The sequence below is a fragment of the Bos mutus genome, chromosome 24, assembly GCF_027580195.1.
Source record: "Bos mutus isolate GX-2022 chromosome 24, NWIPB_WYAK_1.1, whole genome shotgun sequence".
Taxonomy (NCBI): domain Eukaryota; kingdom Metazoa; phylum Chordata; class Mammalia; order Artiodactyla; family Bovidae; genus Bos; species Bos mutus.
This window is the reverse complement of record NC_091640.1, coordinates 45,913,070-45,927,604: the sequence shown is the minus strand read 5'-3', so window position 1 is coordinate 45,927,604 and position 14,535 is coordinate 45,913,070. Positions and strand designations below refer to the sequence as shown.

The 14,535-nt window shown below is 47.0% G+C and overlaps 1 protein-coding gene across 2 annotated transcripts in view; it reads left to right on the top strand.

Moving 5' to 3' along the window:
* Positions 1-7,915: 7,915 nt before the first annotated feature.
* Positions 7,916-14,535, top strand: part of PSTPIP2 (proline-serine-threonine phosphatase interacting protein 2) — a 93,798-nt gene continuing 87,178 nt past the window's right edge. For both annotated transcript variants that reach the window (XM_070361604.1, XM_070361603.1), the window contains exon 1: positions 7,916-8,041. In XM_070361604.1, coding sequence (XP_070217705.1) covers positions 8,009-8,041 — 33 coding nt within the window. In that variant the 5' untranslated portion in view covers positions 7,916-8,008. The remainder of the gene's footprint in view (positions 8,042-14,535) is intronic.

The window sequence follows — 14,535 nt, the reverse complement described above, 5'->3', positions numbered from 1 at the left end:
TGTGCCTTGTACAAACATGAGTTTCTGAAGAGTTTATACTGGTGTCATGGAGGTGTGTTAATGTGAAGACTGAGCAAAGATTCACATTACTTCAGTAACCTGAAACTTTTTAAAACTATTAAAATAGCCTGATAACTTTAACAAACCCTAGAGCTAGGAAGGAATTTGAAGTGATGCTGTTTATGCCCTGGTTGCTGAACACCTCATTCTATGCTGGAATCTCTGAAGGACGATGTGAAACTTCCCACGTGAAATGTATTTTGCTGTAGCTCCTTCTAGTTAAGAAGCTTTGTTTCTATCTTGCTGAAATCTCTATTGGGAAGGATCCAACAGAAACCATTTGTCGTTTCTTTATAGGAAGAAAACTAGAGCTGTCAAATGCCTGTTCTGTATTCTAGTTACAACACAGGGTAGGCTCAGTGATATTGAAAGAGGAATCGCTTATATATAATGCATTGTTTGTGATTGTAATGTTAGGTTGGTGCAATAATTGTGGTTTGCATTGTTGAACTTTGCTCTTTGATACTGGAATACATTGTTAAATGTGGTTATGTTATACATCAAAAAAAAATTACAGCAATGAACCAGGAGCAGCAAATTCTGAGACTCAAGTGCAGTTTTTTTAAAACCACTCAAACTAATGTGATGGGTTACCTCATGGGCACCTGAATCTTCTGGACAGGCAGGCCTGAATACTTTGCCTAACGGCCTTCCTGTGTGGCAGCCAAGTGGCCTGTCCAAATGTATTTTGTACAGCTTATAGAGGAGTGGTAAATGTCTTAAAAGGTACTTGACCTTTGAAATTTGAGGTTTTATGGCTTTCAGATTTACGTTTTAAAATCTTTTGATAATAAAGTGAAGTCTCATGTCTCTTTCAAGGGTATAATTTATAGGAATATTAAGATAGGCATATTTAAATAGTGCTTAGTTTATTGAGCATCAACTGTTGAGATTAACACTAAAGAACATGCAAAGTGAGCAAGACAAGTACCATTTCATTTAGGTTATTTAACAGAGTTACGGTGGGAGGGCAAAAAACATTTAATGACTTCGTAAATATTGTGCAGTTACTACACAGAAACACACACTGAATGCAGTAGATAAAATAACCTACTGGTAGACCTGGAGGAGTTTGTGGATGGATTGGCTTTTGGCTAGAGGAAAACTTGTTTTATGTTGTTCAGTTGCTCAGTTGTGTCTGACTTTGCGACCCCATGGACTGCAGCATGAAGGACAGCTTCCCTGTCCTTCACTAACCTCCCAGTTTGCACAAACTCATGTCCATTGAGTTGGTGATGCTACCCAACCATCTCATCCTCTGTCTTACAGTTGATTTACAATATTGGTGTTAGTTTAGGTGTACAACAAAGTGATTCAGTTATACTTGAAATTTTTCTGCACAAAAGATTTACGTATTGTTTATTATTCAGTTACCTACTTATGTCAGTATAAATTCATGGTTAATTATTTTGTACTTTGAATTATAATCCAATAAGCTCTAGAAAGTCTTGGTTTTTTATTTTTCTTCTAGATTTTACAAGTTTTATACACACACACACACCATACATGTACATTATGTACATGCTGGATATGAGTTCTTAACAGGGTAAAAGTACCATAAATTTCCTTTTTTTTTTTTTTTTTTTTTTGGCCACACTGGGTCTTTGTTGCTGCATTGCGGGCTTTCTCTAGTTTGGATAAGCAAGGGCTACTGTTGTTGTAGTGCTTGGGCTTCTCATTGTGATGGCTTCCCTTGTTGCATAGCACGGGTTGTAGCACAGACGGGCTTCAGTAGTTGTGGTTCTTGGGCTTAGTTGCCCCGCTGTATGTGGGATATTCCTGGGCCAGGGATCAGTCTGTGTCCCCTGCATTGGCAAGTGGATTCTGAACCACTGGGCCACCAGGAAGTCCTCTTCTGTTCTTCAGCTTGTCTGTCTGAAAAGGTGGCTTCTGTTGAAAAAAGCCCTATAGACAGTAGGTTGTCTTATGTAACAGTGAATATCAAAGTTTTTCCGCCTTTAAATTACTTCAGTCAGGAACACATCTGAGTTCCTTCATTCAAGAAAATTCTAAACTTAAAAGGTGTCAAGAAGGGGGAATTTTTCCCTCGCACTGCATTTGACTGGCCTACTGATAAATTTGACACCAGACAGATTAATGAGAGAAGTAACAAATTTTAATTGATGCACATGGAGGTCTCAGAAATGGGATATAAGACATGGCTAAAGCAGGTAAATTTTATGCTTTTTAGACAATAAATTTGAGAGGAATTATCAGGACAAACTTAGGCTATGGGTGCTTAATAAGTGAGTCTAAACAGAGTTTGGATTTGGGCTTGTAAATAAAAGAAGCATAACAAGTTTTGTTTATACAGACTTCTTGGCCCTGAATTTCCTATCTCTGCCGTAAGGATGTCTTTTAACCTCCTGGTACACAGAGGGGACCTTTCAAATGGGAGATTTATTTCCTGATTTCAGGGAGACAGGTGTTACAGTGTCCTCCTTGGATTTGCAATTTCTTAAGTAACATTCAAAATCATGCCGCTGAGGATATTTTGGGGGTGGTCTGCCTTGTGCCCCAACAGTACAAAGGGCAGACCACCCTCACCCGTGCTTTGTTGCAGACAGCTAGCCCCTGGGTACTGAAGCCTCCTCCTGGAAGTTTTCGCTTTGTATACTATTCATGTCTTGTTTTGACCCTCTGCTCCACTCATGAATCTACTCAGCTTCTAATCTTAGTGATGAAATCCAACCTCTCTGCTTTTGACATTGACTTACTGCTGCCCTCTTGTCCCCTGCCTGGCCAGGTCCTGCTTCTCAGATCCTGGCTTTAGCTCCTTGGCCAGGTTTGCCCCTGTCTCCTGGAAGGGAGGGATCAGGCTATGGGAACTGAAGTAAAAATTGGTACTGACTGCTGTTTTTTAAATTAAGTAATTAATCTTTGGCTGCACTGGGTCCTTGTTGCTCTGCACAGGCTTTCTCTAGTCGTGGCAAGTGGGGGCTACTCTTCATTGCCAAGAGCAGGCTTCTCACTACAGGTAGTTTCTCTTGTGGAGCTGGGGCTCTAGGCTCACAGGCTTCATTATTTGTGGGGCATGGGCTTAGTTGCTCCATAGCATGTGGAATCTTCCCAGACTAGGGATCGTGTCCCCTGCATTGGCAGGTGGGTTCCTATCCTTCATGTCACCAAGGAAGTCCAGTACTGCTGTTAATGATCAGGGAGAGCTGGTTGAATTCCCTGTCTGGTACTATCATTGTCTAATCCATGAGAGTACATAAGAAAATAGCATCCTTATCTTGAGGGGCTTTGCAGTCTTCTTGGGGAGGTAAGCTATCCACGAGGAACAGAAATTAGAGAAAAAAACGTCATATTTCATCAAGGGCTAGTTAGTGTAATAAGGATGACATGTTCTAGAAATTCAAGAAATGAGAAGACTAAGGGCTGGAGAAGGTGGGAAAGTGGTGCTGAGATAGAATTTGAGAAGAGAGACCCAGGCAGCCTGCAAAGGAGCAGCACAGTTTGGGTGGCAGAAAAGCCAGATTGGCCTAGGGTGGGGACAGGGGAGGAAGCCGGGGAGTGAAGTGGCAAAGGTCAGGGTAGGGAAGGTCTTGATGGCCACACACGGGCATTTGGGACTTAATTCTGATGGGGAAACGTGGCTTTGTGAGGAGAGCAGAGAAAAGAAGCAGGCAGTGCTTCAAGAAAGAACAACTAAGGCGAGTTGGCAGAGTAGGAAGAGGAATGCAGACTGACTTTTTAAAGTGTGAAAGGTGATTTTAGTGGGCATTTGTTATTTTTGTCACTCACCATCCATTTATCCTATTTCAAGGGAAAGATCCCTAATTCCTTCTGGGGAAGCCTCCCTTTCCTTTACAACTCTTGTGGAAAACAATTTGACAGCTTTATTTCAAAAACTTTAAAATTATATTATTTAACCTGTGATTATGAGAAACTTTTTTGAGGTATAGTTGATTTTCAATGTTGTGTTAATTTCTGCAGTACAGCAAAGTGAATCAGTTATATGTGTGTGTATATACACACACACACACACACACATTCTTTTTTAAAATATTTTCCATTATGGTTTATCATAGGTATTTGAATATAGTTCTCTGTGGTATTCGGTAAGACTTTGTTGTTTATCCATTCCAGTATAATAGCTTAAATCTGCTAACCCTACCCTCCCACTCCATCCCTCCCCAAACCTCTCCCCCTTGACAACCACTAGTTTGTTCTCTATGTCCACGAGTCTGTTCTGTTTTGTAGATAGGCTCGTCTGTGTCAGATTTTAGATTTCACATATAAGTGGTATCATACTTGTCTTTCTCTTTGTGACTTCAGTTGGTATGATAATCTCTAGTGGCATCCATATTGCTGAAAATGGCATTATTTCATTCTTATTTATGGCTGAGTAGTATTCCATTGTATATATGTACCACACCTTTATCCATTCATCTGTCGTTGGACATTTAGGTTTCCATGTCTTGGCTATTGTGAATAGTGCTTCTGTGAATATTACGAGGAATTTTAACAAAAATTTATGTAAAAGATATTTATCAGTAATATTTCTAAAAGCATTAAGAGAATGCTAAGAAAGTATTGGTATATCCACTTGATGGGAAATTATGCAAAAGTTAAAAAGTGATACTGAAGATTTTGCTTTTTAATTTGTTGGAGGTTTGAAATACACTCACATTGTATAAACTCAGAGGTCCAGAGAGCATGAAGTGAAAAGTGGGTTTTCTTCCCTCCTGTGTCCCTCTGCCCCATTCACCCCTGCATAAGAGGAGTATTTAAAACACGTGTGTCTATTCTCTTTCCTCCTTACCCAAATGGCAGTTTGTTTCAATCTTGTTTTTCCCCTACTTTATAGCTGGTGATTGTTCCATATCAAAACACAGAGCTTCCTCATTTTTTAAATGCTTGAATATGATTTAATTGTATAGATACATTACAATCTATTGAGCTAGTCCTCCACTGATAGCATTTAGTTCTTTCAAATCTTTTGCCAGAATAACCATGCTGCTATAAATAATTATATACATATTTCACTTTGCACATATGAGGATATCTGGAGGATAAATTCTAACATGGAATTGTTGGATCAAAACTTAGGAGCACTTAGGAAATTCCTTGGGGCTCCAGTGGTTAGGACTCAATGCTTTCACTGCAAGGCTTGTGGCAAAAAAAAAAAAGCATTAAAAATTTTGGCAATAGGCAAAATTTCTTTTCACAGAGATTTTCAATTTTTTCATGAAAGAGTGTCTGTCCTGTCCATTCAGCCAGCACCATGTGCTATCAAACTTTATGTTAGGAAAGGTGTATTAAAGGATTTTAGAAAATACTAATGAAATATTGTTAAGTTACAAAAGCAAGACTCATATCTGTACAGTACAAGCTTAAAAATGCAAATGTAGGACTTCCCTGGTGATCCAGAGGTTAATAATCTGCCTGCCAACCATGCAAATGTATATTATTGAAAGAGATAATGCCAAAATGTTAACAGTGGTTTATATTAAATTCATTATTCCATAATTGCTGTAGTCTGACTCTTTGCAACCCCATGGACTGTGGTCTGCCAGGCTCCTCTGTCCATGAGAGTCTCCAGGCAGGAATACTGGGGCAGGTTGCCATTTCCTATTCCAGGGGATCTTCCTGGAGTAGTGTTATTGCTGTAGTAGTGTTATTTAACTTCATTAGTAAAATGTCCCAAATTTGTTATAGACCCTTGGGGGCTTCCTTGGTGGTGCAGATGGTAAAGAATTTGCCTGCGATGCAGGTGACCCAGGTTCGATCCCTGGGTTGGGAAGATCCCCTGGAGAAGGAAATGGCAACCCACTCCAGTATTCTTGCCTGGAGAATCCCCATATTGCTTGTCTTTTTATTCCCAACACGTGTTGAGGTGATGAGGTTTATAAATTAGGAATGAATGAGGAATGTTTTCTGACTGTGGACAACCATTTGAAATTTCCAATCTTGCCACCAGGTGGTGGAAGAGAGTTAAAATTCCGGGGACCTTGTGGGATCTGAGCCACGAAAATCAAGTACAATGTACCCTCAGAGGTTAAACAAAATGTTTAAAATGAAAGTTTAAACAATTAGAATTTTATTTAAAATATTTGTTCCAAAATATGCAAAACTCCCAGGAAAAACCTTGATGCTATCTGTGGCACTTCAGCATATTTCCTCAGTTGGCACTATTTTTTACCCCTCCTGTTGAGCCTGTTTCCTGGTGCCCCTGATGATGCTGTCAGGCTTCCCTTTCTTCCTTCTAACCTCACTGCTTTCCAAAGAGTTGAACAACCAGATGAATGGATGCATGTCCTGGGAGTGACCCAGAACTGAAGGCCACCTCTCCATCTCTGTTTTTGCAGATGACTCTTGGTGGGATTTCATCACGGGGGTGGGTGAGGGCGAACCTTCCAGCTGCCCTTCAAATCACCCCAGCCTGTCTTCACTGTGTCTGTCCCAAGCTAGAAGCTGCTCAGAGGCACAGTTTGCCTCTCCAGGTCTGAGGCTGGGGTCTGGCTCTCTTGACCTTCATCCTCCCCTCCTTGAGTGGATCTGCCTCAGGAATGACCTCTATCTTTGGCTCTGATTCTGTTTAGAGGGGCAGAGCTGTAATCGAGCTCCTCATACTTTAAATACCTTGTGATCTTGGCCACGTCAATCAGCCTCTGTGGGCCTCAGTTTTGGTTCAGGACAGGTAGCGCAGGTACTTTGTCCTAGAGTGCCTTATCACTGCAAAGCGGGGATGGGTCTGACTTGCCCTGGGTTATGTTTACGAGGGTGTTCTACTAGGAGAATGCAGGAAGAGGAAGGACGCTGGGACATCATACTTATGGAGGGATTGATGGAGAAGGGTCTTGGGTCTGGATCATAAGAATGAGGAAGGGTTGGGGAGGAGCTGAGTTCCTGGACACCTTGTAAGGACCCCACTGAAGGACATGGAGTCAAGGGCCAATGACCTTTCCATGACTTTTGGACTAAAACATGCTTACCTGTGGCGGGTGCCTCTGGGATCCCGCACTTCACTAGCTGAAGCGTCCACACCTGACGCGGCCGACAGCGTTGTCAGTGCTCAGGCTTCACGGAGGCCACGCGCGGTCCCAGGGACCACCTCGGATCCGACGGGGGCTCCTTCCACCAGCGCGCAGAGCCTGGATATCTCCGCCAGGAACTGGGTCAAAGGAGGAGGGAGCTGTGGGCAGGAACCGAGCCGAATTCGGGGAGGCGACAGAATCGGTTCCTTCCAATCTTTAAAGGTCTCCTGAAGGAGGGGGACGTAGGGCTAACTGACTGATTCCTGACACCGCAGGGTCTAACCCGCGGGCCGCCTCTCTCTTCCGCGCGGGACGAGTGCAGGGTGCGGGCAGACCCGGGACGCGGCTCGGGCAGGAGTGTGGGGTGCTGGGTGCTGCTGACCGCTGAGGGGTGTGGGGAGCGGGACGGGGCGCTGGGTGTGTGTGGGAGTGCTTGGCGCGGGGGCGGGGCCGGGGAGCGGGGCTCCGGGGACGGAGCGGGGGTGGGGCGGGGCCGGGGCCGGGCGAAGCGGCTGGGGCAGGCGGGTCGGGGCGGTTGGGTGGTGTGGGGCGGGGCGGAGCGGGGGAGCTGGGCGGGGCGGGGGCCGGGCCAGGGCGGGGCACGAGGGTGGGCGGGGCAGGCGGTGGCGTGGGCGGGGCCGAGCAGGGTAGCTGGGCGATTGCGGTTCGGGGCAGGTCGGGCGGGGAAGCTGGGTAGGGCGGAGCGCAGTGCGGGGGCGGGGCGGAACGGGGGAGCTGGGCGGGGCCGGGCGGTGAGGCTCGGGGCAGGCGGGGCGGGGCAGATGGGTAGTGTGTGGGGCGGGGCAGATGGGTTGTGTGTGGGGCGGGGCGGGACGCGGGGCGGGACGGGGCTCGCGGTGGCGTGGGCGGGGCTTAGTTTCGGGTGCGCGGCCGGGCTGGCGGGTCCTGACAGTCCTCGTCCCCGCGCGCCTGCTCTGGTTCTCCTCGCTGCTCGCTAGCCAGCCATGACAGGCTCACTGTTCAAGGGGAACTTTTGGGTAAGTCAGCGAGGCGAGGGGCCCATCGCCCGGCTTGGGAGCTGGGGGCCCTGAAGGGAGCTGTGGGCCCCTGTCCGGAGCAGAATCCGATCCGACTGGCCGCCGCCGGCCCCTCTCTGCGCTGCCCCCAGCCCGCCGCGCGTCCGCGGGTCCCCGGGTCCGGTTCGCAGGGTCTCCCTCGGCCGTCCGCGCCCCGGGTCACCGCAGACAGGTGTAGCCTTATAGCTGGGACATTCACCCCTCATCTCACACCTGGGGAAACCGAGACCCAAAGGGAGGAGCCACCCGTTCTGGGGCAGTCGCAGGGTGGTCCCGGAGGCTCCGCTGTGAGCAGATTTGGAGGGTAACGTGGGTCAGAGAACGTGCGGTAAACTTGGCCGGGTTGTTTGGCTTTTCCAGGTCCGCGGAAATGTACAGCCTGTCCGAGCCTGCAGACATTAGCGGGGTTCTTTAGCAGAAGCTTTGCCGGTCTCGTAGCCCCGTTTCCTGAGCCCCTGCCAGCCTTTGCCCCCTGTCCCCCTATCCAGGGGGAGGCAGGTGCGTGTGTAAGATCCTGCGAGCTGGTGGGGGCATCTGAGCCCGAGGACGGGCCCAACCAGGAGGCGTCAGTTCAGTCCTCTTCTCCTCTGTCCAGTCCTCTTCCCCCCCTGTCCTCTCGCTCCCCAGGTGTCCCTCAACAGTCTGTACCCCCTCATTTAGAGGAGCCACCCTCATCCTTTTAAGGCAGGAGCAGAAAGTCAGCTTGTCTCCAGACTGAGCTACTGCTGCCAAGCCGCCCCATCTCCTTACCTGCAATCCCGATGTGAAGTGAAAGTTGCTCCCTCTGTCTGACTCTTTGCGACCCCATGGACTACAGTCCATGGAATTCTCCAGGCCAGAATACTGGAGTGGGTAGCCTTTCCCTTCTCCAGGGGATCTTTCCAACCCAGGGATTGAATCCAGGTCTTCCACATTGCAGGCGGATTCCTTACCAGCTGAGCCACAAGGGAAGCCCAATACTGAAGTGGGTAGCCTATCTCTTCTCCAGAGTATCTTCCTGACCCAGGAATTGAACTGGGGTCTCTTGCATTGCAGGAAGATTCTTTACCAACTGAGCTATCAGGGAAGCTGAAAGGAAAGCAACCCTGATGGCTCCCCCTTTAGCCTCATAGCGCCTAACAAGTTCCTGTCCCCCATGGAGAGTGCTACATAGAGAAACTTGGCCCTGTGACCTGGGGGACACAGTTTACACTCTGCCTTGAGAAGTCCCTTTTCCTGGAGTTTTTGGGGTTCTCCTTAGGCAATGCCTACCTGTGGGGTATGGTCCTCTCACCCCAAGCAGCTTCACAGAGAGGGTGCATGGCCTTGGAGCTGGCCCCTGGAGGAGGCCTGTGAATTCTTTGGTGGAATAAAGGATCTCTGGGTCCCATGCCAGGCGCTGTGGGAAAAAAACAGCACAGAGAGCCCTGTTTTTCTTCCCTCAATATGTAGCATTCAGTTTTCAGGTCTCTGCCCAGTGTCTTCTCTTCAGGGAAGCCCTTCCTGATTGCGCCCGATAGTGCATGTTGTATTCCTTCATAGTTTTTGTCCTTTATAGTTTTGAGGTTGGGGGCCTGCAAGCATGTGAGCACCTTGTAGACAGCTGTTGTCTGGCTTTCAGTGCCACTGCCCCTTGCACGGGCTGATGCCAGTGAGATCTCAGCTGATAGCTGTCGAATGAGTACAGTGGACCTATAAAACGGACAGGGCATGTAGTGGGTTGAGAGCTGCGGCCTCCATCCTCAGAGGATGCCACAGGAAGGCAGCCCCCAGCTGCTCCCAGAGGCAGTCTTGCAGGAATGGTTAGGGGAGGAGGCAGACATGAGGTCTGTGTTGGGAGTTAGAGATTGGGTAAAGGTCCAGGGTAGAGAATTTTCTGGGTTTTACTCCCCCCTCCCCCTCTGAGCTTTTACTTTCAAAACATATAAGATCCTGAGAGATAGTTTGCAAAGATATCTTCCATTTCTAATTTCACATGATTTTTATGTCAAGTAATAAAAACAGTAATAGCTAACATTACTGTGTATAGAGTCTGTGGCAAGCATTGTGCTAAACACTTTACATATACCACTCGTTTAAGTCTCAGCTACCCTATGGGGTACCTTATTGACTATCCCATTTTACAGATGAGGAAACTGAGTGGCAAACAGGTTGAGCAACATTCCCAAGACTGTAGAGCTATTAAACAGTGCAGCAGGACTCTGCATAGACCAAGTGTTCACTGAGTGCTTTCAATGAGGCTGGTGCTCAGTGAGAGTGTCCTTTGGCACCATCAGATGTAGATGCTGAGACATCATTTAACTCTTCATGTGGCTATCTTTCTCCTTCAGCTCCAACCATGAGCTTTTGGGGGGTCTGCGCTGAGTGCCACCACTGAGCCTCCAGCACTGCGATGGTGCTTCGGATGGTCAGGAACCAGGCAGACGGGACAGTCAGCCCAGATTTGAGAGAAAAGGGGCAGAAGGGAAACTATTGGAGACCTTAGGGGCTGCTTGAGATGCTCTCATATTCTCAGGGATGGGTAGAGAGTGGGGAGCAAGGCTGTTGTTATTACTGAGGGGATGGCAGCAACCCACGCTTCAAGGACAAGAAGGTTGTGATGGTATAAGGTAGAAAGCTTTGGAAACCCGAGTGGGTATCAGCTGATTGAATTGAACAAATATTTGAGAAAATACGTTCTCTGTATAGAGGTGGCATTTTCAGGGATAAGAGCACTGTCTTGGGTCGAAGGTACATTCATCATTAGGAAGCCAGCAGGGAGGGTGGACTTTAGTCTTGAATGCCTGTCCTCAGGGATATAGAGGACAAAGGGGCTGAGGGATGGGAGAGTTCTAGCAGGGGCCAAGGGGCAGAAAGGGTCTGTTCCAGGATGGAAATCATAGGGAAGGGACAGGAGACCAATGAAAGGAATGGCAGAGGGTGAGAGAAATCAAAGCCACGGGACCAGGTCACCAATTGAAGCCGGGCAGTGGGGGAAAGGAAAGAAAGGCTCGGAGCAGGCTCTAAGTAAGGTGAGCGGGAGAGTGGGGTACTGGCCCCAGAAAGAAGGAAGTCAGATGAGGAACTGGTTTGTGGGGAGAGAAGGAGGAGGAGGCAGAAGTGATATTGACAATATTAACCACAGGGGTAGCACTGGTGAAGACTGAGACTCGCAGCATCCTGAACCCCCTGCAGCAGCCCTCGGCTTTCAGGACAGTGCCAGGGTTGCTGGATATGGGGAGGTCCTGGGGAAGGAACAGGGGCCAGACAGCAGGCTTTGGGGATATGTTAATATTTGAACAACCAGTACAAACAATGAGTATGCCCTGATCCTAGGTTTGAGAACTTGGTGGAGGTGGCCCCAGTGCCTGGGAAAGGGTGTCCAGGAAAGACAGTGCCTGGAACAGCAGAGGCTCTCAGGTGGCCTCAGTTCAGCTCAGTTCAGTCGCTCAGTCGTGTCCGACTCTTTGTACCCATGAATTGCAGCACGCCAGGCCTCCCTGTCCATCACCAACTCCCAGAGTTCACTCAGACTGATGGCCAGGTTTAAATCCCCATCTGCCCCTTATAGCTGAGTGACCTTGGGCAGATAACTTCAACTCTCATTCTGTTTTTCCATGTCGAAAAATGAGGATAATACCAATGTTGATACTCTAGGACTGTTGTGAAGATTAAATCAGAGTTCTGTGCATGCCTGGCACATAGCGAGCACTTGTGATTGTCAACTATTATCAGCACAGAGATGACAATTAAAGGAAGTGGTTGACAGTTACTCAAGGAGAAAGAATCAAGAGATAAGAGGACCCCAGAGAAGCACTATTGGTGACTACCTTGTTTTGGCAGGAGTAGAGAGTGGTCAGAGAAAGAGGGGCAGAAATATAGGGATTGAACCCTCACAGGAGCCATCACAGGCCCAGGAGAAGAATGTTCCATGGAAGTTGAGAGGCCCATGGTCAAATTAGGTAGATGTTCCTGAAAAGGTATGAGTCAGCGCATACTGTATAAATCATGTTCAAATGCCCCATGGGAAGTTCATTTAAAGGAACATTTCGGTGGATCTATTTGAAAAGGGAATACTCTTTAAAACTGGGATAGTCCCCAGCTGGGTTTGCCCATGTGCTTTTTCCTTCCCAGCAGTTGTATGGTTAAGCCATGCTGTTATTTATCCTGGTTAACGCTGATGGTATCTTGTTGAAATAAGATGGGGACCGTGGGTGTGGTTTCCAGGGCTCCAGGGAAGGTGGCCACATAGGGACAGTCCCAGCCTTTGGTCTGTGGTCAGAGGGGCCTTGCACAGGTGACCTGTTCCAGGAGAGGGAGATGCTCCCCGCCTCAGGACAGTCCCATATTCCTCACAAGGGTATGACCCCGGCCTGACCTTGTGTATCTTTAGGTCCTTATTTTGACATGGTCTTCCTGATTCTCAGGCTCTAAGACCAGACCAGCTTCCTATTGCCTGTCCTATCCTCTCCCACCCCTGTGCCTACGGTGGGCGAGGCCTGTCTCCTCTGCTTGGGGAGTGACCAGGGGAAGGCTTGGGGCCTCCTGAACTTGCTCGTTGCCCCTGACCACCCAGGGCTGTCCCTCTGCTTCAAACCTCTGACTGCTTTGGAATCTGTTCTTTCTGGGTCTTACCAGATCTTGAGTTGGTACTATCCTGCCTGGTGGCAAAATGCAAGATAAAGGCATTGACATTCGTCCCTTCCAGTTCATTCTTTCTAGAGCAGCCACTGGGGTCTAGCTTTCAAATAATTATCACAAATCTTTTTTTCTTGTTTTAGCATTGTAAGAGTTTAATAAGAAAGTCATGGGATCTACCTTCTAAGGAAAATAAGAAATTCTTCTCTTTTTTTGGCCATGAGGCATGTGGGATCCTAATTTCCTCACCAGGAAACCCAAGCTCCCTGCATTGGAAGAGCAGAGTCTCAGTCACTGTGACTGCCAGAGAAGCCTCCAGAAAAATAGGAAATTCTTTTTGAAATATATGAAACAAAATCTGAACAAGTGGAAAGAAAACAAAAGTTTGTTACCAAACTTTAAAAAAGTCTAGATGATGCAAGCATATTCTTTAAAAATCCAAATATTCCCAATGACTCAGAATGAAAAACAATATAAATATTATTTATGTTGTCACAGTGTTTATTTTATTTTTCTTTGCCATGTGACTTGTGGGATCTTAGTTCCCTGACCAGGGGTGGAACCCATACCCTCAGCAGTGAAAGTGCAGAGTCCTAACCACTGGACTGCCAGGGAATTCCCACAGCATGTAAAGGTTTTTTGTTTTTAAAGCTAAGTGTGTGTGTGTGTGCGCGTGCTTAGTTGTGTCTGACTCTTTGCAACCCTTTGGACTGTAGCCTGCCAGGCTCCTCTGTCTATGGGATTCTCCAGGCAAGAAATACTGGAGTGGGTTGCCGTTTCCTTCTCCAGGGGATCTTCCCAACCCAGAGGTGGAACCCGTGTCTCCTGCATTGCAGGCAAATTCTTTACCTGATGAGCCATCAGGGAAGCCTGAAGTAGTATATTATACTTAGATCTCCATTCTTATTTTTCCTGGACTTTCTAATTCTTTCTTCTTTTTTTGAGAGAAGACATTATTCACTTTTATCAGAAAACTTTTTTTTTTTAAAGCATTTATTATTTAATTTTGGCTGTGCTGGGTCTTTGTTGCTGTGAGGGCTTTTCTCTAGCTTCAGAGAAGCGTAGGCTTCTCTTTGCATTGGCTTCTCTTGTGGAACTCTAGAGCACAGGCTCAGTAGTTGTGGCCCACAGGCTTAGTTGCTCCAGAGTATGTGGGATCTTCCCGGACCAGGGATTGAGCCCATGTCTCCTGCGTTGCAAGGTAAATTATTTACCACTGAGCCACCAGGAAAGCCCCAGAGACCTTTTTTTTTTCCAATGCTCCACTCTATCAGTTTTTTCCCCTGCATAAACAACAGTTTGTTCACAGATTAGATTTACACAGTGAATGTAGAATTCAGATACCCATTACAGGAACACGTACATAGATAAACATAGTTAAGTTCATTCTAAAGTCAAAAAGACTTGGTGTGTGCAAACTTGGTATAAGTGTATATGGATGCATATTAATTTATGGATTTTTCTGGTAAAAGCAACTATAGATGTCATTAGCCAGTCAAAGCAAAATATTAGTTACATCCAAACATATACAATATCCAAAGTACCTCTGTTTGTACAACCAGTAGATGTTTTTGCCGGAGAAGGCAATGGCACCCCACTCCAGTACTCTTGCCTGGAAAATCCCATGGAAGGAGGAGCCTGGAAGGCTGCAGTCCATGGGGTCGCTCAGGGTTGAACACGACTGAGCAACTTCACTTTCACTTTTCACTTTCATTCTTTGGAGAAGGAAATGGCAGCCCACTCCAGTGTTCTTGCCTGGAGAATCCCAGGGACGGGGGAGCCAGGTGGGCTGCCGTCTGTGGGGTTGCACAGAGTCAGACACGCCTGAAGCAACTTAGCAGCAGCAGATGTTTTTGCAA